General features: G+C 48.6%; 1 protein-coding gene across 1 annotated transcript in view; it reads left to right on the plus strand.

Moving 5' to 3' along the window:
* col7a1 (collagen, type VII, alpha 1) overlaps nt 1-23371 on the plus strand; it is a 418430-nt gene that overhangs the window by 197270 nt on the left and 197789 nt on the right. Inside the window, exons 30-40 of the mRNA XM_086000010.1 lie at nt 3102-3225; nt 4490-4633; nt 6263-6432; nt 7080-7118; nt 11853-11879; nt 14979-15023; nt 16479-16592; nt 16693-16764; nt 18018-18053; nt 19890-19943; nt 21135-21203. Of these exons, the coding sequence (XP_085856136.1) occupies nt 3102-3225; nt 4490-4633; nt 6263-6432; nt 7080-7118; nt 11853-11879; nt 14979-15023; nt 16479-16592; nt 16693-16764; nt 18018-18053; nt 19890-19943; nt 21135-21203 (894 nt within the window). The remainder of the gene's footprint in view (nt 1-3101; nt 3226-4489; nt 4634-6262; nt 6433-7079; nt 7119-11852; nt 11880-14978; nt 15024-16478; nt 16593-16692; nt 16765-18017; nt 18054-19889; nt 19944-21134; nt 21204-23371) is intronic.

Genomic DNA, 23371 nt, shown 5'->3' on the forward strand with positions numbered 1-23371 from the left:
CGATTAACTGGTCATTGGTCTCATTCGTTGTTTGTGAGATCTTGCTGTGCGCTGATTGGCTGCTACGTTTGCCTGCGTAGCAACAGTGACTGTTCTTCAGAAGTAATCCACCCCAGTGGTTGTAAAACGCATTGCCACATCCTGCGGATTTGATAAGCTATATAAGCTCGTTCTTTGTAAAGGGCGCACATAGCTTCTCAGCAGCACCAAGTGACGGTAGTTGATTGTGTAATAATACTGAGCATCAGGATCTGATCAATCTGATCCTGGGAGGTAACAGAAAAAAAACAATCTCTTGATCCTGTCATTTTCAAATCACTGTTGTGACGTTTGTATGAAGTCATGTTGTGGCTCGATGGCCACTGACTAGTTATTTCTGTGACAGTGAACTCACTAGATCGAGCAGTGTGATTCTGGGGTTAGTTTATTCGCCCTGTGTTATAAATCTCATCATCAAGAAACTACTTATGAAATAACGCTGGATGGCCAGCTGGTGGCGCTATCCAAGGAGTATAAATATTCGGGCGTCGGCCCCAGCTTGTGAGGGACATTTTGTAAGACAAGGAACTAGTGAAGTACAACTAGACCTCCATGTTCTGAAACAAGTTGATTAAAGCCTTGCTTTATACTCAAACCAAGTGCGTAGTGAGTTTTATTACGTCACCCTGCAATAATCCCAAGGGACTGGGCTGTGTGAAGATACGGTTCTTCCCCCCTCCCCCACCCCCGGGAAAGCAATGGGGGAGGAAAATTAGATATAAAATCCATGTAAATAGGCCAGGCGATAGGAACAATTTGTCCAAGAGACTTTTCTTTGAAGGGAGGCAATTCCTAGAATTCATAAATTGAAAAGAAAATGGATGGAAACACTGAGGGGAAAATAAAGTCAATCTTTTGAAAATGAGACTTCCACGCAACCAGCTTAGAGTCTCCCATCGTGTTCGTAATAATCACGTCAGGGGTGCAGCAGAAGGTTAACTGTTCAAGGAACATTGGCCCGGATTTTGCCGTGGGTAACGACGGCGAAATTGTCAGCGTTCTCCGTCGTCACCCCTCTGGAACTGACCGCAACTCCAGGATTCAGCGCCTGCGCAGATAAACGCGGAGATCCCGAAGTTGCAGTTAGTCAATCCCTGCTCCGCCACGGGACGCACTGTGGAACTCTCTGGAGCCAGCAATCAATTCAAATCACACTGAAGGACAAATACTTCCCCTGGTACGCTGGAATATCACGGTTACACCCCCACGAAAAAGTTAAGCCTTGTTGAAAGAGGTATAACTAAGTTTTTAACGGCGTATTGACGGCTGAACAACCCATTCTGGACCTGAAAAACTACATTTATATTTGTAGAATGTCATATTTTTGCATTAATATGATTAAGAATTACATGGTTTTTAAAATAATTTGTTTTTAAGTTTGTTTATGATATTTCAGCTTCTACCTTAATTCTCTTGTGTATGTCCCACTCTTTATTAAAAAGTAAATTAGAATCTGTGCATTTTACTTCCTGGTTTGCTGTCTGTGAGAATTATTCAGTGTGATTGGCTGCTTAGCCAGCTTGATGATATCACTGTTGCTGGACGCTGGAGATTTGCTTAATTTGGCGCCAGATTCAAACAAAGGTCGGGAGAGCTGAAATCGACGCCACATAGATCGCTAGATATTTGTGGGCAGCTTTCTTCGAGCTCAACGCCGAGCGCCGTCACTTCGCCACTGACCGCAGATTCCGCGCCATAGTGCTTTACACTTCTGGGACCTGCGTTGGAATATAGATACATACATAGATACATAGAAACTAGGAGCAGGAGTAGGCCATTCGGCCCTTCGAGCCTGCTCCGCCATTCAATGAGATCATGGCTGATCATCCAAATTCAGTACCCTGTCCCTGCTTTCTCCCCATATCCCTTGATCCCTTTAGCCTTAAGAAATATATCCAACTCCTTCTTGAATATATTTAATGAATTGGCCTCCACTGCCTTCTGTGGTAGAGAATTCCACAGGTTCACCACTCTCTGGGTGAAGAAATTCCTCCTCATCTCTGTCCTAAATGGCTTACCCCTTATCCTTAGACTGTGACCCCCTGGTTCTGGACTCCCCGACCATCGGGCACATCCTTCCTGCATCTAGTCTGTCTAGTCCTGTTAGAATTTTATAAGTTTCAATGAGATCCCCTCTCATTCTTCTAAACTCCAGTGAGTATAAGCCCAATCGGCCCAATCTCTCCTCATATGTCATTCCTGCCATCCCAGGCGTCAGCCTGGTGAATCTTCGCTGCACTCCCTCCATGGCAAGAACATCCTTCCTCAGATAAGGCGACCAAAACTGCACACAATACTCAAGATGTGGTCTCACCAAGGCCCTGTACAACTGCAGCAAGACATCCTTGTTCCTGTACTCGAACCCTCTGGCTACGAAGGCCAACATACCATTTGCCGCCTTAACCGCCTGAATGTAATCCAGGCTTGATAGATTAAGGGTCTATCCTCTCTGCTGACTGTCAGGTTCGTCCGTAACACAGTCTCGATCCAGTTTCTAGAGGGCATGTGTCTACAGTCCGAAATTGTTTGCTCTGGACAGTCCCAAAAATCAACCCCAACTTCACAAGAGGACCTTGTGCTGCAACAGTGTGACATTTCCACTAACACCATCAGCCATCCTTGTGTCCTTTGTAAGCCAAACTACCAGACTATGGGCAGTCTTGAGCTGCGTAGTTGTATTCATTAGCACATAAAGTCATTTCCCGTAGGACCTCTGACCAAGCTTCTGGTCACTTGGCCTAATATCTCCTTATGTGGCTCTGTGTCATTTTTTTTGATAACGCTCCTGTGAAGCGTCTTGGGACGTTTTACTAGGTTAAAGGCGCTATATAAATGCAAGTTGTTGTGAACAAGGAGTAAAGCTTTAATGCCATTAACCTAAGCAACAGTCAAAACCAGGTCTCAGAGGTGGAAAAACAACCACCAATTCAGTTCTCCCGAGTGTGAGCTACTCTTAAACTTTCAAGACAAATAAGGGTTGTTGGCCTTTTCCATTTAGTAGTTTGATTAGCAACATCACAATTGGTTTACCTTTTAGTTTTGTCCATGTGTTTTTTGCGCAGGTCTCAGTCGTTCAGTACAGCGATGACCCTAAGATTGAAATCCCACTTGGTAAATTTGGAACCCACCAGGAGCTGCTCCAGGCCATAAGAGAACTTCCGTATCAAGGTGGCGGCACCAAAACAGGTAGAGTATCTGAATACCAAAGAGCTTTTAGACCACACGCGGAGACCTTGCACAAGGAAAGGACTTTCGGGTAGGCTTGCGCTGCATTCTGGTCTGCCGTACCGCCAACGACTTGCTGGCAGAGGTGAAGTTCGGCTGCTCATTCTGCTAGACTTCCAAAATAAAGTTAATGGGGCTGAATTTACTTGGTTGTCCTGGTGCATTCTTGCCATAACTCCAGCAAGCGTTCGGCGGAACGGCAAAGAAATAGGCCAGGAGCTGGATACGCCAGTTCCTGGTCGATGATGGGAGTTCCCGGTTGGCCTTGTAAGGGTTGGAGCTTCCGCCAGCCCTTTACAAGGGCAGGGACTCGAAGCAAGCGGAGCTGGAGGGGGTGGGGACTCATCACGCTAGACTTACTGGGACCCAGCCCATGTGCGGAGGATGGCACACCCAGCGAGCTGAAGCGAGCCGTCCTCCAGAAGATGAGATTGATTCAGTTGAAGATCTGCTCTACCCGCGTAGTTTGGCTAAACTGTGTGGCGACTCCTCAGAGGGTAGATGTTGGCAGCGTGACACGGAAGAGGGGGCCCCTCATCACATAAAGTGGCATGGTCCTAATACCTCCCCTTTCTGCTGCACGGGGCTGGGTGCCATTGTCAAAACAGGGGTGCTGAGGATGATCTTAAATGATATTTGTCGGGTCAGGTGAGCGAGTGGAAGCGTAATTCCCATCCGCAAGGGTGAATGTGGGTTCCACCAGTGGGGTCCAGGTCAGGTCAGGTCATGTGCCCCCCAAATGAAACCTATGCTGCGCTCCCTCCAAGGCCAATATATCCTTCCTAAGGTGTGGTGCCCAGTGACGTAAGAAAACTACTAGGCACTTGGTCTAAGCGTTAAACAAAGCTTTAATCAACTGTTTTACAACATGGAGGTCTGGTTGTGTCCTTCACTAGTTCCTGTTAAGAATGTCCTGAGCAAGCTGGGTCCGTGCCCGAGTATTTATACTCTCCCTGGACAGCGCCACCCGTAGGCCGCTCAGTATTATTTCATATAAGCCTTTCTTCCATGAATGACTGATTCATGTCACCCAGAACTGCTCACAGTGCTCCAGGTGTGGTCTAACCAGGGCTTTGCACAGCTGCAGCATGACTTCCACCCCCTTGTACTCTAAAGTACTCAATCAGCTGCAAAGTGCTTTGGGGACACCCCGAGCTCGTGAGAGGTGCGATATATAAATACGAGTTCTTTCTCTTCCTTTATCATCTCTTCTGTTCTTCCACAGGCAAAGCGATAGATTTTGTCCTGGATTACGTCTTTCAACTCTCAGCGGGGAGGCGCCCACAGGTCCCTGCCCTGCTGGTGCTGTTAACAGACGGACCCTCAGAGGACAGGTTGACCGAGGCTGTCAGAAGGGCAAAGGCTGCAGGTATTGTCCTATTTTCTTCACCCCTCCCTCACTTTGAGGGAATTCCTTGAAAGTGGGGCGGGTGGGTGGTAATTGCTGTGGGGAGGAGGGTTGGAGAATTTTATATATATATATATATATATATATATATATATATATATGCAGAGGGTTGTTAGGGTATGGAATTGCTCACCAGAAATAGTGCAGGAGGAGAACACACGCGAGGGAAATGGATAAGTAGCACCTCCCAAACCCAGGAGCTCCACCACCAAGAAGGACAGCACTTGAAGGGAAAGATTTGCAGGGCTGTGAGGAAATTGGATAGCTAATTGGATCGCTCTTTCAAAGAGCTGGCACAGGCAAGCTGGCCGAATGGCCTCCTTCTGTGCTGTATGATTCTATGACGTGTGCAGTAGGCACCTGGGCACACCGCCACCTCCAAGTTCCCCCTCCCAAGTCGCACACCATCCTGACTTGGAAATATATCGGCCGTTCCTTCATCGTCGCTGGGTCAAATTCCTGGAACTCCCTCCCTAACAGCACTGTGGGAGTACCTTCACCACATGGACTGCAGCGGTTCAAGAAGGCGGCTCACCACCACCTTCTCGAGGGCAACTCGAGATGGGCAATAAATGCCGGCCTTGCCAGCGACGCCCACACACCAGGAATGAATTTTTAAAAAGTAAGTACTTGAAAAAGAAATAACATTTTAAGAGGTTATGGGGATGGGGCGAGGGAACAGGCCTATCAGGGACCCAGTGCGGGGGCACTGGGCTGAATCCTTCTCCTGTTGGGACCACGTGAGTGTCCTCTGCGGAAAGCAACTGGTCAGAGCCGGGATTATGTCAATTGCAATGTTAGACTGTCATCCTGGAGCTTTTGATCAATTACAGGAAACTCTTTGGTATCCGGCAACGACGGGACCGGGATGGTGCCGGTTGATTAAAAATTCCGGATAACGGAGAGGTATATCTAACGAGGCTATTTTTAACAAACAAAAATTTAAAAAATCAAGAAATGTGCAGTATAATTGGGTACTCACCTACAGAATGTTGTGTTAAATGGATGGTGGAAGATGCTTGATTAAGTACAGTAATGCCAGTTGAGGGTAATCCATAACTCTTTAATTACTTAACAGTAAAACAAAACTTATAAACGACTGTATACTGTAGTTTTCGGAGTGAGAATTTTGCCGGTTATTAGAGAATTCCGGATATTTAGGTGTCGTTTAAACGAGAGTTTCCTGCACCTATTTTTTGGGGGTGGTGGTGGTGGAAGGAAGGTCAGGGAGACACTTTACAGAATTGCCTCACCGTGGAAGTTTTACCTTGTGTTGCGGGGGGAGGGGGTGGGGCGGGGGTATGTTCTCGACAGCATTGTGGGAGCACCTTCGCTGCACGGGACTGCAGCAGTTCAAGAAGAAGGCGTCGCTGGCAAGGCCGGCATTTATTGCCCATCCCCTAGTTGCCTTTGAGAAGGTGGTGGTGGGATGCTTGAGGTTTGCTAGGAAGAGTAGGCGGAAGGGGAGATTTCATACCATTGTGCGTGCGAGACGTGAAGCGGGGCTGGGTTCAGTGTCTAATCCTGCAACACTGCCCGGGGAATGGAAGTGAAGCGAATGATCCCAACACCCTTTTGTCTCGATGTCAGGCATCCATCTGTACGCTGTAGGCGTCGGTGAGGCGGATATTAATGAACTGCAAAGTATTGTTACCAACGGAGACTCCAAGAACATAGTCTATGCAAAGAACTTCGACTCGCTCGCTCAGTTTGAAGGGGCCCTTGCTGATGTCATCTGCACCGCTGCCAGCAAGCCAGATGTAAGTGACACCCAACCCATCCCAGCACACATTGAGATCAGACCAGTGTACGCGGCAAAATAACCTGCACTTCCTCACTCTCCCACCACCTTTGTTTCACCTCAAGTTCCTCTGGCCCTCTTGCATATCCCCAGCTCTAATCGCTCCACCATTGGCGGCCGTGCCTTCAGCTTCCTGGGTCCCAAGCTCTGGAATTCCCTCCCTAAACCTCTCCGCCTCTCTACCAACGTTCCCTTTAAGCTGCAGGCGCAGCTTGTCTGTCGCTCCCGTGCAGCCACTCACCGGCTTTTAAATAGAAAAATAGCGCAATGCGCGGAATCTTGAACGGGCCGCGCAGCCTGTTAAAGGGACTGCGCACCCAAAAAAGAATTAGAGGGAACAACGGTTTCCACCTCCCTCCCCTCCTTTCAGATGCTCCTTAAAGCCTCCCTCCATCTGTCCTAATATCTCCTTTCGTGGCTCGGTGTTATGTTTTGTCTGATAATTGCTCCTGCGAAACGCCTTGGGACGTTTTACAATGTTAAAGGCGCTGTATAAATGCAAGTTGTTGTTGTTGTAACCAAGTGCTGGATTCTCATCTTTATACCGAAAGTACAATAGTGCCTCAGTGCAAGTAGAGTTTACTTTTGAATCTTTTATTTTTCCAGACTTCTACACCAGGCCACTGTACTATCCAGTGTTCAAAGGTAGGTAGACAGAGGCCTTTCTTTCACACAAGCTTTTCTTAGTTGCATTGTTCTAATAAGATGGCACTCTGTGTAAGAGTTTTAACAGCCCATGCTGTAAATCAGTAGCAGGAAAGTGGAGTTGAGATCGATGATCAGCCAGGATCTTATTGAATGGCGGAGCAGGCTCGAGGGGGGCGTGTGGCCTATCCTGCTCCTAATCCTTATGTTCTTATAACATTTACCACAATAGACTAAGGAGCAGGACTTGGGGCGCTGCGAGTGAATATCGCGGCACATCGCGCCGCGGTACTGCAGCACTTCCTCCCCTTATTAAAGGGGAGGGGCCGAGCGACCCGGGGCCCAGTTGGGCCTTCAGGGATCGGGAGTGCCTCTTGAGTGCCGGGCTCACGGAGCGCAGCCGGCACCCCGTGAGGGGGGGGGCTGCACAAGAGGCCGGGGACAGCAACAAGGGGAGGTGTGCCAGCACCAAAAATGGCCGCCCGGCACCTCCCCTTTAATTTGCGCCGCCCCAGCCGCAGGTAGGCCCCCCTGACCCCGTCAGAGATAGCGCTACCGAAGATTGCAGCCGGGGCGCTGACGGTTACCGCCGCCGCTAACCTCCCGCTGAATTTCGCGGGAGGCATTAGCGGCGCCGTACCCAGGCGCGAATTGCTTTGCGCCCCGCGCTAATGGGAGGCGCAAATCAACCGAAATTTTCCCCCTAAATGCCCCATCACCAACACCCTAAATACACGCAGATTTGATTTGAAATCTATCGCAGTGCCTAGTAGCTGCCGCCTATGGCTTCACTGCCTGTTAGAGATTCTGCGGTATTTCCAAAGGAGAAGGTGCGACGTCTATTAGCAAATAGTTTGTGCAACAGCAGCACTTAATTGTTGCCCAGTTAAGAGGTTCGAGTACGGAAGGGGAATGCTGGAAAAGTCTCATAGAGTCATAACGGCACAGAAGGAGGCCATTCGGCCCATCAAATCCCTGCCGGCTCTCTGTAGAGCAATCCAGTCAGTCCCATTCCCCCGCTCTATCCCCGTAGCCCTGCAAGTTTATTTCCCTCAAGTGCCTATCCAGTCTCCCCTTGAAAACACTGAGTGTCTCCGCTTCCACCACTTCCGTCGGCAGTGAGTTCCAGGTCATCACCACTCGCTGCGTAAAAACGTTTTTCCTCACGTCCCCTCTGTATCTCTTGCCCAAAACCTTAAATCGGTGTCCCCTAGTCCTTGTACCATCAACTAGTGGGAACAGCCTTTCCCCGTCTAGCCTATCCAAACCCGTCATAATCTTGTACACCTCTATCAAATCACTCCTTTGCTCTAATGAAAACAAATCCAGCTTCTCCAACCTGTCTGTGATGAGATTATTGGTCATTATCTTTTTGCCTTTTCCTCTGCATATGTGTCAAAAATCTTCAGCTAGGTCGATACTTTGGGAAAATCCCACTGGCTTATCCATTTTTGGCAGATCTGTGCCTCAAGTCTCACTGCACCTGCTTCAGACATCTTCTCGCTCCCTGCCTCTTCCCTCTATACCTTCAAGATCCAACGTGGGGGAATCCTGAAATGGAGCCAGAGTGACTTGAAGATAAGGGAGAGAGGCGAGGCACGGAGTGGGCCGATTCCGACTGGATGAAGTGGGTGGATTTCCAATGTATGAAGGAGAGTCTTGGAGGCATTGGTTTGGATGGGAGGCAGCAACTGCGGAGTGGGCAGTGGGGTCTCCGAGAAGGTGATGTGGGCCTTGGAGACACTGGGTAGGGGTGAGGTACACCGTGAAGAAGGCTTTCTTAAGGCATAGAAGTTTTTCCCAAGGAAGGCTGTTGAAACCGATAGTATAAATGGATTCAAGGGACAATTGGATCCTATGTCTAAATAGAGAAGAGATTGAGGGTTAGGTTGACAAAGTAGAAAGGTTGGTGTTTGGAGAAAAGGTTGGATTACTTGGGCCTCAATGTCTATTTCCGTTCTAAAAATTCTTCTGTTATTAACGGCCTGTCCAGTTGAGTCCACATTGTTTACAAATCTTGGGAAATTGGAAGCCCCTCTCTGGGAGAAGAGTATCTGGTAACCTCTGCTAAATTATGTGTTACACGAAAATGGCAACGTGTGTGGGCACAGATCATTTGAGGTCTATAATGTTCATAGAATCACGGCACAGAAGGAGGCTATTCGGCCCATTGTATCTGTGCCAGCCGAACATGAGCTCTCCAGCCTTATCCCACTTTCCAGCTCTTGGTCCGTAGCTCTGTAGGTTACGGCACTTCAAGTGCATATCCAAGTACTTTTGAAATGTGATGAGGGTTTCTGCCTCTACCACCCTTTCAGGCAGTGAGTTCCAGACCCCCACCACCCTCTGGGTGAAAAAAGTTCTCCTCAACTCCCCTCTAATCCTTCTACCAATTACTTTAAATCTCTGCCCCCTGGTTATTGACCTCTCTGCTAAGGGAAATAGGCCCTTCCTATCCACTCTATCTAGGCCCCTTGTAATTTTATACACCTCAATTAAATCTCGCCTCACCCTCCTCTGTTCCAAAGAAAACAACCCCAGCCTATAATGTTGTCATGGACTTCAGAAGTGTGTGTGTGAGAGAGGGACAAAAAGGGTTAACTGGGAGAAGGTGTGGAGGGAAGATTAAGCCCAACCCTCCTTGTTCTTCCCGTTATTAGAGCATTATTTAAAAAAGATGTCAGCTGTTAAAATGACTTCACAGACTCTTGCCAGCGCAGATTGAGTACAATGATTCGGTCCTCCACGTGCTGTTTTTTTTTTGAAGAGTCTGGGTTAATTTTTTTTTAAGTGCATTTTTTGTGAGGCGGGGTTTTACTCGTCGCCCAGTGTGCTTTTTCAGGTACTTAACCTGCCTCCAAAATTCTCATTTAAGCCCGGCTCGCTCTTGGGCTCGAAGGAATGCACCGTGATCCTGTGTATCTGCCTCGACCAAAATAATATTTTCCCACGGGCGTGTAGGCGGAAACATCCTGATTTTATCCCTGTTTAAACAGAGATGGGTGAAAAGGGAGAAAGATGAGGGTTCCTGACAGGGCTGGAAAAAAATGGCTGCTGTCTGTAGCCGGATAAGGAGGGAAGACCGATCCGACCAGGGGACAATCCAGCTAGTGGTCAGAATCAGCCACTCACCCCCTCGCGGATAACACACTCCCCCACTTGGCCACATTACCGTAAGATTCAACCTTGCACAGAACTTGCGGCACAGAAACAGGCCATTGGGCCCAACAAGTCTGTGCCGGCCGGGTGTTTATGCTCCACACGAGCCCCCTCCCGCCTTACTTCATCTGAGAGCCCAGGTTCCACCCTGCCGCCAGTGCGTCAACTGATGTGCAGAGGGACAAGTTTCTTTCTTTATGCAACATCAAAATAATCGTCACCCAGAAAAGGACAGGATTTCCCTCAGCAACATCGTCACTTCCTGAATGGTCCCGTTGCCTTTTGCTTGCGGTTGTTCTGACGCTCCAGTCAGTTACATTTATTAATAGCGATAGGTTGAGGTTTTAGGTATGATGACCAGGTACACATTATCTATCGCTCTACTGGAGGTGACACCTCCTGTCGCAGCACAGCTCCAGCAGGGAGCTCAGACTGCTCGCTTCTCACACTTTCCGTTGTGCAGTGGATTAACATTAATTGTTACCTGCGTGCATTTTTTAAAACCGTCCAGCATTTGCATTCCTGGTTTCTGCCTTGACCCGAAAGACCTTTTACCCGTTTAATGTTCTTGGTAGAGATGGCAAAGAGGAGTGTAAGTGTCAAAAGACAGCAGAGAGGTTTAAAAATTTAAGAACATAAGAATTAGGAGCAGGAGTCGGCCATACGGCCCCTCGAGCCTGCTCCGCCATTCAATAAGATCATGCCTGATCATCAACCTCAACTCCACTTTCCCGCCCGATCTCCATATCCTGTAGGAATGTCTAGTTCCTATCCAAAGACTGAGGTCCACTCAGGCGATCAAACAAAACGAAGTTTAATGGAAACTAACAGGTTTAAACAAGTAACTACAGGAGAACATCGAGTGTAGGTCTGCTCAGTTCGGAGGCTCCATGAGGACTGCTTAGGGCGGTCCCGTGGTTGACGTCATGACGTTCTTCCTGCCAGTGGGGGATCACGTGATGAACGGCGTGACGTCATCGCGTTTACCCGCGCTGTTAAAGTAATCACGCTCTGTACAAGTAAACAGTATAAATAAAGATACAGACTCAGGCTGTAGCTAACATGTTGTTAAAGGGAATTATATACAAACGATCTGAGTCCTTTAGTGGCTCCGCCACAATCCCTTGATTCCCCTAGAGTCCAAAAATCTATTGATCTCAGCCTTGAATATACTCAATGACTCGGCATCCACAGCCCTCTGGGGCAGAGAATTCCAAAGATTCACAACCCTCTGAGTGAAGAAATTCCTCCTCATCTCAGTCTTAAATGGCCGACCCCTTATCCTGAGACTGTGACCCCTAGTTCTCGATTCTCCAGCCAGGGGGAAACAACCTCTCAGCATCTACCCTGTCAATCCCCCTCAGAATCTTATATGTTTCAATGAGATCACCTCTCATTCTTCTAAACTCCAGAGAGTATAGGCCCAATCTACTCAATCTTTCAGAATTGGAGGAGCGCAGAGATCACTGATGGTTGTAGGGCTGGAAGAGGTTACAGACATAGCGAATGAAGAATTTATTATGATTTTGTAAAATAAGTTTCACCCAAGCATGGTGTTTTTTTTCTCTCCTACAGGGTGAGAAAGGTGAACCAGGAAGAAATGTAAGTGTCACATTTACAAATGAATTAAAGTAGAAATTATTGGTCAAAATTCGGCACGGCTCGGCACTGTACTGTAAGAGTAAGCATTGGCTCCTATTTCCTATTTTAACTCCAGCTGCTTTGTTTTTCATTTCTCCCTATTAATTGTTTTGCTTTTTATCGGGTGATTTTTTTTCTCCCCCACACCACCCCACCCCCAGCCCCCCGTTGTTTTAAGCTGGGAGGACAGGTTGGACGTGTGGGGGGAGGGGGGGTAAAAGTTCACCTGGGTTCTGGTTTTCAGGCCTTGAATCGGCAGCGAGCAGGCTGCGTGCGCCCCAGCCGAGAGGCTCGATGCCTACGCAACATCGGGTCCCGGGCCTAATTTCAAGAGGCTCGCCTGCCGCTCGTCCGCACGCAGCTCGCCCACCTCGCTAAACGAATGCCGGGGAGCTTGCCTCAGCGGCAACGGCCCTCAGATACGTGCTGGGAGACCGGGGGCGTGGTGGTGGGGAGGGGCGGTGCAAATAAGGGGGAGGGGCCGATGTAGGCTTGCCGAATCTGGTTAGGCGTATTCCTGGAAGTTTCATCACGTGACCTCCTGCCCCCGCCAACCCGTAAAACAGCCTTTTCTTCTATCTCCAATGTTTTTATAACTAACGATTGAAAGCGTTTGAAGAAATTGGGGGGAAAAAGAAATCATAATTTTTTAATTTATTCGTTCACGGGATGTGGGCGTCACTGGCAAGGCCAACATTTATTGCCCATCCCTCGTTGCCCCTCGAGAAGGTTGGTGGCGAGCCGCCTTCTTGAACCGCTGCAGTCCGTGTGGTGAAGGTGCTCCCACAGTGCTGTTAGGGAGGGAGTTCCAGGATTTTGACCCAGCGACAATGAAGGATCGGGCCGATATGTTTCCAAGCCAGGATGGTGTGCGTGACTCGGAGGGGAACTTGGAGGTGGTGGTGTTCAATGTTCCCTTTAAGCTGCGCGCTGCCGCCTCACCGGCTTTTAAATGGAAAAACCGCACAAGCGCGGAATTTTTGAATGGGCTGCGCAGCCTGCTAAAGGGGCCGCGCGCCCCCTCCAAAAAAGATTAGAGGGAACACTGGCGGTGTTCCCATGCATCTTTTTAATGCCCCCTGCGGTTTTTCTCCTGGGAGATTGCTGGCTGCAGTTCCCTGGAGATTAATCTTCAATTCCTGGAGACTCCGGGAGGGTTGGCGAGCCTCGGCCGATCGCGGCAGGCAGTGACCGTCAGGGGTGCAGCAGAGACGGGAGGTGTTGTCCCTGCTCCTCCTGGCTCCGCATGAATCGAAAAAGATAATATTAAACTTAACCGTTTAGGTGTGCGGCCAACGGCTAGGCCACATCCATGCCTGGAAGTTCTGCGGCCCGACGCCTGCTCTGCTCGGGGCAGCCCAGGTTCCGCGCGGTGCCCTAACGCAGGCTCCCTCATTAGCGTATCCAAGGGGCCGAACGCCCGTCTCAGGTGGCCGTCCCGGACGCCTGAAAAAAGGCTCGACCCAAATTCTGGGTCGTCAGTTTTTCAGGCACCCTTGGGGCGCCGGACGCGGTTCCCGAAATTGGGACATGGTGCGCCTGTAAAATGGGTGTAACAAGGTCCAATTTCTACCAGCTGGAGTCAGAGCAACCCCCTGTGCCATTCTATAGCCACCTGATATCAAGTGTACGGCCGGTTTGCCTCAGTTCCCTCCCTTTGGAGGTGCCTCTGGCCTCCATCTGCCATCTCTGTGTGAAGGCAGGGCCGAGGTCAGCAAGGAATCGTGGCCACAAACCCAAGTACTGTCACCTCGTGGCCTCCAATTTAGTTGCTTCTAAATGAGCCAACAAGGCACCCAGATTATTGTGACGATAGCAAAAATACTGCGGATGCTGGAAATCCGAAATAACAACAGAAAATGCTGGAAAAACTCAGCAGGCCAGGCAACATCCGTGGAGAGAGAAATAGAGTCAACGTTTCAGGTCGAAACCCTTCGTCAGGACTGAAAAAACACAGGAAATGAAACAGATTAAAAGGCCAGTTTGGGGGCCTGGGAAATGGGGCTGAAAGAACAAAAGAGAAGTGAAGAGACATTAAGAGGTATTCAAAACCAGACGAGATGGTGATAGGACTAGTGGAGACAAAAGACGGCTCTAGATTAGGTGTGAAATGCGCTGGCAGAATGGGAGACAGCTGCCATGTGGGAGAGAAAAAAAGCAGGGGAAGGGCACAAAACAAAGGTGCGGATAAAAAATATATAAAAATGTAATGGGGGCCAAGGTTATGATCTGAAATTGTTGAACTCGATATTGAGTCCGGAAGACTGTAAAGTGCCTAATCGGTAGATTAGTGCCATTCCTCTAAATGTCGTAGGTTACAGATTATTGTAACCTACGACACTTGGAGGAATGGCTGGATAATTTCCGGGCAGAATGTGCCTCTTTGAATGTGGAAAACCGGGGTCTCAAATTAAAAATTCTTGAGGAATGTGTTAATAATTCTGAATCAAAGTAATATAACAGGATTACTGTCCGTTTGAGGATATCCTGAGTTCAGGAATGTTGCTTGGCTCAGCATTTTTTCCCGTATTCCCAGACTACAGCCCTTTGTGTCAGCCGTGGCTCAGTGGGCAGCACCCTCGCCTCTGAGTCAGAAGGTCGTGGGTTCAAGTCCCACTCCAGACACTTGAGCACAAAAATCTATACTGACACTCCCAGTGCAGGAGCACTGCACTGTCAGAGGTGCCGTCTTTCGGATGAGACTTTAAATCGAGGCCCCGTCTGCTCTCTCAGGTGGACATAAAAGATCCCAGGGCACTATTTCGAAGAAGAGCCAGGGGAGTTCTCCCCGGTGTCCTGGGCCCAATATTTGTCCCTCAATCAACATCACTGAAACAGATTATCTGGTCATTATCACATCGCTGTTTGTGGGAGCTTGCTGTGCACAAATTGGCTGCCGCGTTTCCCACATTACAACAGTGACTACACTTCATTGGCTGTAAAGCGCTTTGGGACGTCTGGTGGTCGTGAAAGGCGCTATAGAAATGCAAGTCTTTCTTTTACAACACCCAGCTCCTGTTTACTGTAAATATAATGTTCCATTGTTGTTCTGCTCCTCAGAGCAAAAGAGGCCCAGCTGGGACTGATGGACTGGACGGTGAGCCTGTAAGTGTTGTGTTCCACCAGGACTTTATCCTTTCCCCACAGCTCCGTGCTTGAATGTCTCCAGTCAGGTTTCCGCCCCGCCACAGCATTGAAACGGCCCTAATCAAAGTCCCAGTGTGACCGTGATGCGCCGGCCCTCCTGATTCTTCTCAACCTCTTTGACATGGTCGACTTCACCGTCCTCCAATGCCTCGCCTCCGTTGGCCAGCTTGGTGGGACTGCCCTCGCGCGGTTGTGCACTTAACTATCCAGCTATAGCCAGAACACCTCCAGCAGTGGCTTCCCTTCCCACCCTCACCCTGTTACCTCTGGAGTACCCCAAGGATCTAGCCTTGGGTGCCCCCCCCCCCCCCACCCCTCTTCCTCATCTACGTGTTGTCCCTTGGCGAGATCATCTACAGACATGGCGTCAGGTTCCACATGTATGCCGATAACACCCAGCTCTACCTGTCCACCAGCTCTCCCGACCCCGCAGCTGCCTCTGTGCTGTCAGATTTGCTCGTCCAACATCCAATCCTGGAGGAGCCATAATTTCTTCCAGTTAAAGATTGCCAAGACCAAAATCCATCGTCTTTGGCCCCTCCCCCCGCCGCAAACTACATGCCCTCGCCACCGATTCCATCCCTCTTCCTGGCCATTGCCTCAGAATGAACCAGACAGCTCACGACCTTGGTGTCCTATTTGACCCTGAGGTCACGAACATACGAAATTGATGGGCAGGAAAAGGCCAGCTGGCCCATCAAGCCTGCGCCCCACACCTTGATGGCCGGAGCACCATGAGGAGATACTTCTTCCCATACCCCCCTACCACCACCTCTCACCCATCCCCGCAACCATGTAATCTCCTGGGAGAGGCAAAAAAGAAACAGGGAAAAAACCCAGGGTCAAGAAGGGGGAAAAAAACACTGGGAAAGTCCTCTCCATCCCCCTCTGACGATCAAAAGTCTTAATTCCATTCAGTGGCGTAAATGATAACTAGTCAAAGGTGTCAACTGATTAATAACTAAACACTGCAGGGGAAAAAAAGGAGAACTGTAAAATCATAGAATCATAGAAATTTACGGCACAGAAGGAGGCCATTCGGCCCATCGTGTCTGTGCCAGCCGACAAAGAGCTCTCCAGCCTAATCCCACTTTCCAGCTCTTGGCCCGTAGCCCTGTAGGTTACGGCACTTCAAGAGCACATCCAAGTACGTTTTAAATGCGATGAGGGTTTCTGCCTCTACCACCCTTTCAATCAGTGAGTTCCAGACCCCCCCCCACCCTCTGGGTGAAAAAAGTTCTCCTCAACTCCCCTCTAATCCATTCACCAATTACTTTAAATCTCTGCCCCCTGGTTATTGACCTCTCTGCTAAGGGAAATAGGTCCTTCCTGTCCACTCGTTCTCAGCCCCTCATAATTTTATTCACCTCGGTTAATATGCTGAAATAGTTGACGTTGGTTTTCATTGTCCAGGGTCAGCCAGGTTTGCCGGGACCTCGAGGTCCAGTAGGCCCAGTCGGGCCGCCAGGGATCCCAGGCACCACAGGCGGACAATATCCCAGGTCGAAGGGTGAAAAAGGAGACCCGGTGAGTATGTAACGAGCCACCTGTCCTAATTTACTGCCCAGATGCGTCCTCCTTTTCCCCGAGCAGCCCCAGTGATTTGTGGAATGCATCTGCTTTCCAGGGATACCCGGGGAGAGACGGCATACCGGGATCGTCGGGCAGGCCAGGAAACCCAGGCTCAGCCGGACTGCTGGTGAGTAACTAACACACCTACAAATGCCAACGTATCGCTGGGAGTGGGATCTTTCAAGGGGGTCATAGGACATAGGAACACAGGAACAGGAGGAGGCCATTCGTCCCCTCAAGCCTGCTCCGCCATTCAATGAGATCATGGCTGATCTGCGGCCTAACTCCATATCCCTGCCTTCGGCCCATATCCCTTAATACCTTTGGTTAACAAAAATCTATCAATTTCCGATTTAAAATTAACAATTGATCTAGCACCGTTTGCGGAAGAGAGTTCCAAACTTCTACCACCCTTTGTGTGGAGAAGTGTTTCCTTATTTCACTCCTGAAAGGTCTGGCTCTAATTTTTAGACCATGCCCCCCTAGTCCTAGAATCTACCCTATCTGTTCCCCCTTTATATCTTAAAATTGAAAGGGAAATCGGAAGCCAGGGGTGTCTGTGCTCACTTTAACCTTTGTTGTTTAAAAACCCAACTGGTTCACTAAGAAACCTGCCGCCCTCACCCGTCTGGGCCTATATGTGACTCTAGTCCCAGTGGTTGACTCTTAACTGCCTTCCGGAGTGGTCTGGCAAGTGCATCTCGTTGTATCAAACCACTGCAAAGAATGCCACATGGACTGCAGAGGTTCAAGAAGCATGACCTTCACCACCTTCTCAATTTTCCTGGCCAATAATTAATCCCTCAACCAACTTCACTAAAACAGATTATCTGGCCATTTCTCTCATTGCTGTTGTGGGACCTTGCTGTGCGCAAGATTGCATGGCACTATTCCAGGGGCGTTCTCCCCCGGTGTCCTGGGGCCAACATTTATTCCTCAACCCACACCTACAAAAGCAGATTATCCGGTCATTATCACATCGCTGTTTGTGGGAGCTTGCTGTGCGCAGATTGGCTTGCCGCGTTTCCTACATTACAACAGTGACTACACTCCAAAATAGTACCTCATTGGCTGTGAAGCGCTTTGGGACGTCCTGAGGTGGTGAAAGGCGCTATAGAAATGCAAGTTCATACTTTCTCGAGGGCAACTAGGGATGGTCAATAAATGATGTCCACATCCCAAGAAGGAATAAAAAACATGTATGAGATGTAGGTGATGAAAATTGAGTCTATGCATGTGTGTAAACTGGACAAATGAACAGCCACTAAACTGTATTGTGTAGTCTTGACAACGCTACAGTTTTCATTTGTATTTCACTCGAATAAACATGTTTATTGTTTATTTTCCTCAGCTTACATTGTAACTTTTTACATTTTTTAGGGAAATCCAGGTATTCCGGGACTGCAAGGAGTTCCAGTAAGTATAGATTATAACTGAGGGACTTTGTGGGCACACCTTTCTTCAGTTTAACTCCAGTCAGTAGAACTTCTTCAACTGGAGTTTCTTGACATTTGTGGCCAATAGTTTAAAAAAAAATCAACCTGCTGTTTAAGTGTGAAGCTGCCTCCCAGTGGCTCAATTAGCAATGAACCGCTTCGTGAGCTGTGCCCAGGTTCGATTCTCAGTCAGTGCTACAACTGACTTCAGTGTCCCCTGGGCTGGGGGAGGGAGCAATCAGCCAGTGGGCCTCCACTAGAGAGTGTGGGAGTGTGGACTTCCTGCTCCCCTCAACCCCGCCAACCTTCCAACAGTTAAATAGCTTACAGGCGCTCGCTGCCCACGTGCCCACATCAAGAATAGCCCCTGGGTGAGCGTCACCAAGAACAACCAGCGCTCGTACCCCAGTGAAAAGCCAGTGGGGTAGAAATTGGTCCTGTGTGCAAAACGGGTGTTATTGAATCTGCCGCCTGTTCCCACTTCCCGCCCGATATTCAGTAACATTGACTCCAATGAAGCTGAGTGATGTGAGAAAACTACTAGGCACTTGGTCTAAGCGTTAAACAAAGCTTTCATCAACTGTTTTACAACATGGAGGTCTAGTTGTGTCCTTCACTAGTTCCTGTTAAGAATGTCCTGCGCAAGCTGGGCCCGTGCCCGAGTATTTATACTCTCCCTGGACAGCGCCACCCGTAGGCCGCTCAGTATTATTTCATAAGTCTTTCTTTCATGAATGACTGATTCATGTCACTGAGTATTGAGCAGAGCCTGTTATACGCGCCGCTCGATATTCGGCTCTATCGTAGTCAATGGAATTGAATAATGGGCGGGCAATGCGCTAACGCCCGTTTGACTCTACCGCCCAAGGTGCATTTCTGCCCCAGTGTCATCAGGAGGAGAAGATTAGAGGGGGAATTTTTTAAATCGTTAAATGGTGAGTGTTGATGACAACAGCGGGGAAATAGCTCGAGGAGCCACTGAGCCAAGGGATATGAGGCAACAGAATAAAATCGCACATGGCGAAAGTTGAGGAACCTTAGGTTAATCATGGCGTCGGCCGCTGTTAATTCAGGCTTCAACCCTGACGATGCTCGGAGAGCCGAATGGCGTTCGCAGGAAGTCACAAACCAAACACCTCGTGAAAGACCCGACGTGGAAGATCCCTGGCTTTGATCTTCCACGAAGCTTCTGGGCAACCCTGAAACGCGTCCGCACAAACCATGGCCCCGGGTTAACGGTTTGTCCGAAAAATGGCAGCTGTGACAAGACAGCATTCCCTTAGTGTCTACCTAGATGTCACCTGTGGCTCAGTTGGTAGCCTTTGAGTCAGCAGGCTGTGGGTTTAAGTCCTACTCCTTGAGGCTAGAGCGCAAAAATCTAGGCTGACATTCCAGTGCAGTACTGAGGGAGTGCTGCACTGTCAGAGGTGCTGTCTTTTGGTTGAGATGTTAAAACTGAGGCCCCGTCTGCTCTCTCCGGTGGAAGTAAAAGATCCCACTGCACTATTTTGAAGAGCAGGGGAGTTATCCCCAGTGTTCTGGCCAACATTTATTCTTCAACATCACTAAAACAGATGATCTTGTCATTATTACATTGTTGTTTGTGGGAGCTTGCTGTGTGCAGATTGGCTGCCGCCGTTTCCTACATCACAACAGTGACTACCCTTCAAAAAGTAAGTAATTGGCTGCAAAGCGCTTTGGGATGTCCTGAGGTCGGAAAGGCAAGACTTTCTTCTTTTTTATTAGTTCCCAATCTGTCGCGGTCTGTGTCCATACTGATTGCTGTTGATTTAAAAATATTTGTTTCTTGTTTCAGGGGGAGCGCGGGATACCAGGATCACCCGGCCCAGTAGGTCCAAAGGGAGAACGGGTGTGTACACACTGCATCTTTAACAGAACGTAAAGAATCTGGGATTTTATTTAAGAGTGGGTGTACTGAAGCTGCGAGTGTCGTATTACAACATCTAGAGGTGTCCCCTTAAAATTCTGATTAAAGCAGTAACTATAATACTGGGATGCACGCAACATAAAGAGCCAACACCTCATCACTGACCCAACAGCAGAGGTCCCTGGCTTCGACCTCCCTCGGAGACCGTGGGCAGCGCTCAATCCAATCCGCACAGGACAGGAAGCATCTGTGGAGAGAGAGAAACAGAGTTAACGTTTCAGGGCGATGACCTTTCATCAGTTGACGAAAGGTTATCGACCGGAAACTAAAAATCTGTCAATCTAAGTCTTGAAAGGTCCAATTAACCCCCAGCGTCCGCCGCCTTTTGGGGGAGACTCGTCCAGATTTCTACTACCCTTTCTGTGAAGAGGTGCTTCCCGAGTTCCCTCCTGGATGGCTAGCTCTTACTTTAAGTTAAAAATAAAAGCAGAAAATGCTGGAGATACTCAGCAGGTCAGGCAGCATCTGTGAAGAGAGAGAGAAACAGAGTTAACGTTTCAGGTCGATGACCTTTCGTCTGACGAAAGGTCATCGACCTGAAACGTTAACTCTGTTTCTCTCTCCACAGATGCTGCCTGGCCTGCTGAGTATCTCCAGCATTTCCTGTTTTTATTTCAGATTTCCAGCATCTGCAGTATTTCCTTTTTTCTTATTTTAAGTTGATGTCCCCTCGTTCTTGATTGCCCCATCAGAGGAAATAGTTTCTCTGTTATCTACCCTATCGAATCCTTTTAACATTTTAAACACCTCGAGCAGATCACCCCTCAGACTTCTAAACTCACGGGAATACAAGCCAAGTTTATGCAACCTGTTCTCATAATTTAACCCTCTAAAGCTATCATTCTGGTGAATCTGCGCTGCACCCCCTCTAAGCCCAGTATATCCTTCCTGAGGTGCGGTGCCCAGAACTGAAGGCCGTGCTCCAGATGGGGTCTGACCCGAGCTCTATACTATAATATTTTTAAATAGAAAAGGAACATTTCCAAGTGGGCATAGTGTCGCTGTAATTTATTGGTTGTGAAGCGCTTTGGGACGTCCTGGGGACGCGAGAGGAGTGATATTAGTGCAGATTCTTTCCTTTTATTTAAAGCTGTGGATTTCTTCCTGTTCTAGGGCGATGCTGGCGTAGTGGTCGATGGCGGTGGAGGCTACCCTGGCAGAAAGGGCGAGCCGGGTCATCCTGTACGTATACGCTCTCGGTATTTACATAGAATTACATAGCACAGCACAGAAACAGGCCATTCGGCCCAACTGGTCCGTGCCGGTGTTTATGCTCCACACGAGCCTCTTCCCACCTTACTTCATCTCACCCCGTCAGCATATCCCTCTATTGTTAGCAGGCGTGTCAGCTAATGGCTCAAGCAGTAGCACACTTGCCTCTGAAGTTAGAAAGTTGTGGGTTCAAAGCCCCACTCCAGGGACTTGAGCACATAAAGCTAGGCTGACACTCCAGTGCAGTACTGAGGGAGCGCTGCACTGTCGGAGGTGCCGTCTTTTGGATCAGACGTTAAACTGAGGCCCCGTCTGCTCTCTCAGGTGGACGTAAAAGATCCCTTGGCACTATTTCGAAGAAGAGCAGGGGAGTTATCCCTGGTGTCCTGGCTAATATCCCTCAATCAACATCACTAAAAAACATTATCTGGTCATTATCACATTGCAGTTTGTGGGAGCTTGCTGTGCGCAATTTGGCTGCCACCTTTCCTACATTACAACAGTGACTGCACTTCAAAAGTATTCTTGGTAATAAAGCGCTTTGAGATGTCCGGTGGTCGTGAAAGGCGCTATGTAACTGCAAGTCTTTCTTTTTTCCTTCTATTCCTTTCACCCTCATGTGTTTATCCATCTTCCCCTTAAATACATCTATACTATTCGCCTCAGCCACTCCCTGTGGTAGCGAGTTCCACATTCTCACCACTCTCTGGGTTAAAGACGTTTCTCCTGAATTACCTATTGGATTTATTAGTGACTACCTTATATTGATGGCCCCTAGTTCTGGTCTCCACCACAAATGGAAACATCTTCTCTATGTCCACCCTATCGAAACCCTTTCATAATCTTGAAGACCTCTATCAGGTCACCCCTCTGTCTTCTCTTTTCTGGAGCGATATCATTTCATTCACAGTGCGCGGCCTAAGCTGGGTTTTTATTTAGGCAATGGCGGTGGTGTAGTGGTCATGCGACGGGACTAATAATCCAGAGAATGTAAACTCTCCATGGCAGTTGGAAAATTTGAATTAATTTTTTTTTAACAATCTGGAAAATGTAAAAAGCTGCTATCAGTAAAAGTGACGGCGAAGCGGTCGGATTGCCCTCAAAAACCCAACTGGTTCACGAATGTCCGACTCTCCGACCTATGGCTCAGGGTCTCGGGAACGTTGCCCGATTGGACAGAGAGCCGAAAGGGGGAAGCACCACGTTCCCCTCGAATGAAAGCAGTGCAACAACCGTCGATATTCTGCGACCACTTCGGATCCCAGCCGCTATTGAAGCAGCTTTTGCCTTTTTGCTCCATTGCGCTTCGGGAAGATTGGAGGACCCCAGTGCCAAGATGGCTGACTCACCTATTGCCTGGCTAGACTGCGCAGTCCCTAAAATCGATTGGTTGCTTCTGTTGAGGAAACCAAAAGCGCAACCTCCCCTTTGGTTCCTTGGAAATTCTTAATCCGTTATCACTCACTGAAATCATATTAGGCCTTTTGGTCAGTGATAGACTCTTTGCTCCCTATCTCCGTAACCTCCTTCAGCTCTACAATCCTCCAAGATCTCTGCACTTCTCCAATTCTGGCCTCTTGCGCATCGCTGATTTTAATCGCTCCACCATTGGCGGCCATGCCTTCAGCTGCCAAGGCCCTATGCTCTGGAATTCCCTCCCTAAACCTCTCCGCCTCGCTACCTCTCTCTCCTCCTTTAAGACGCTCCTTGAAACCTACCTCTTTGACCAAGCTTCAATTCAATTTTTATTTGTCATATATGCAGCAGACGTGTGTACTGCACAATGAAATGTTGATTTTTACGAGTCCTCCCAACATTGGAATAAATATGGCATAACAATGATAAAATACTAATAGAAATGCAGTAATAATAAATAAAACAACAGTAATAAATAATAATAAATTATATGTTCATGAGTCTTATGGCCTGGGGGTAGAAGCTGTTTCGAAACCTGCTGGTACGAGACCGTATGCTTCGGTATCTCTTACCGGACGGGAGCAGGGCGAAGAGGTTGTGGCTGGGGTGGCTCGCGTCTTTAATGATTCTCAGGGCCTTCCCCCGGCATCTCTCGGGGTAGATATCCTGCACAGCAGGTAGTTTAATTCCTATAGTATGTTGTGCAGCTTTCACCACCATCT

This window comes from Somniosus microcephalus, chromosome 11, assembly GCF_052327205.1.
Source record: "Somniosus microcephalus isolate GS21.2 chromosome 11, FLI_Smic_1.0, whole genome shotgun sequence".
Taxonomy (NCBI): Eukaryota; Metazoa; Chordata; class Chondrichthyes; order Squaliformes; family Somniosidae; genus Somniosus; species Somniosus microcephalus.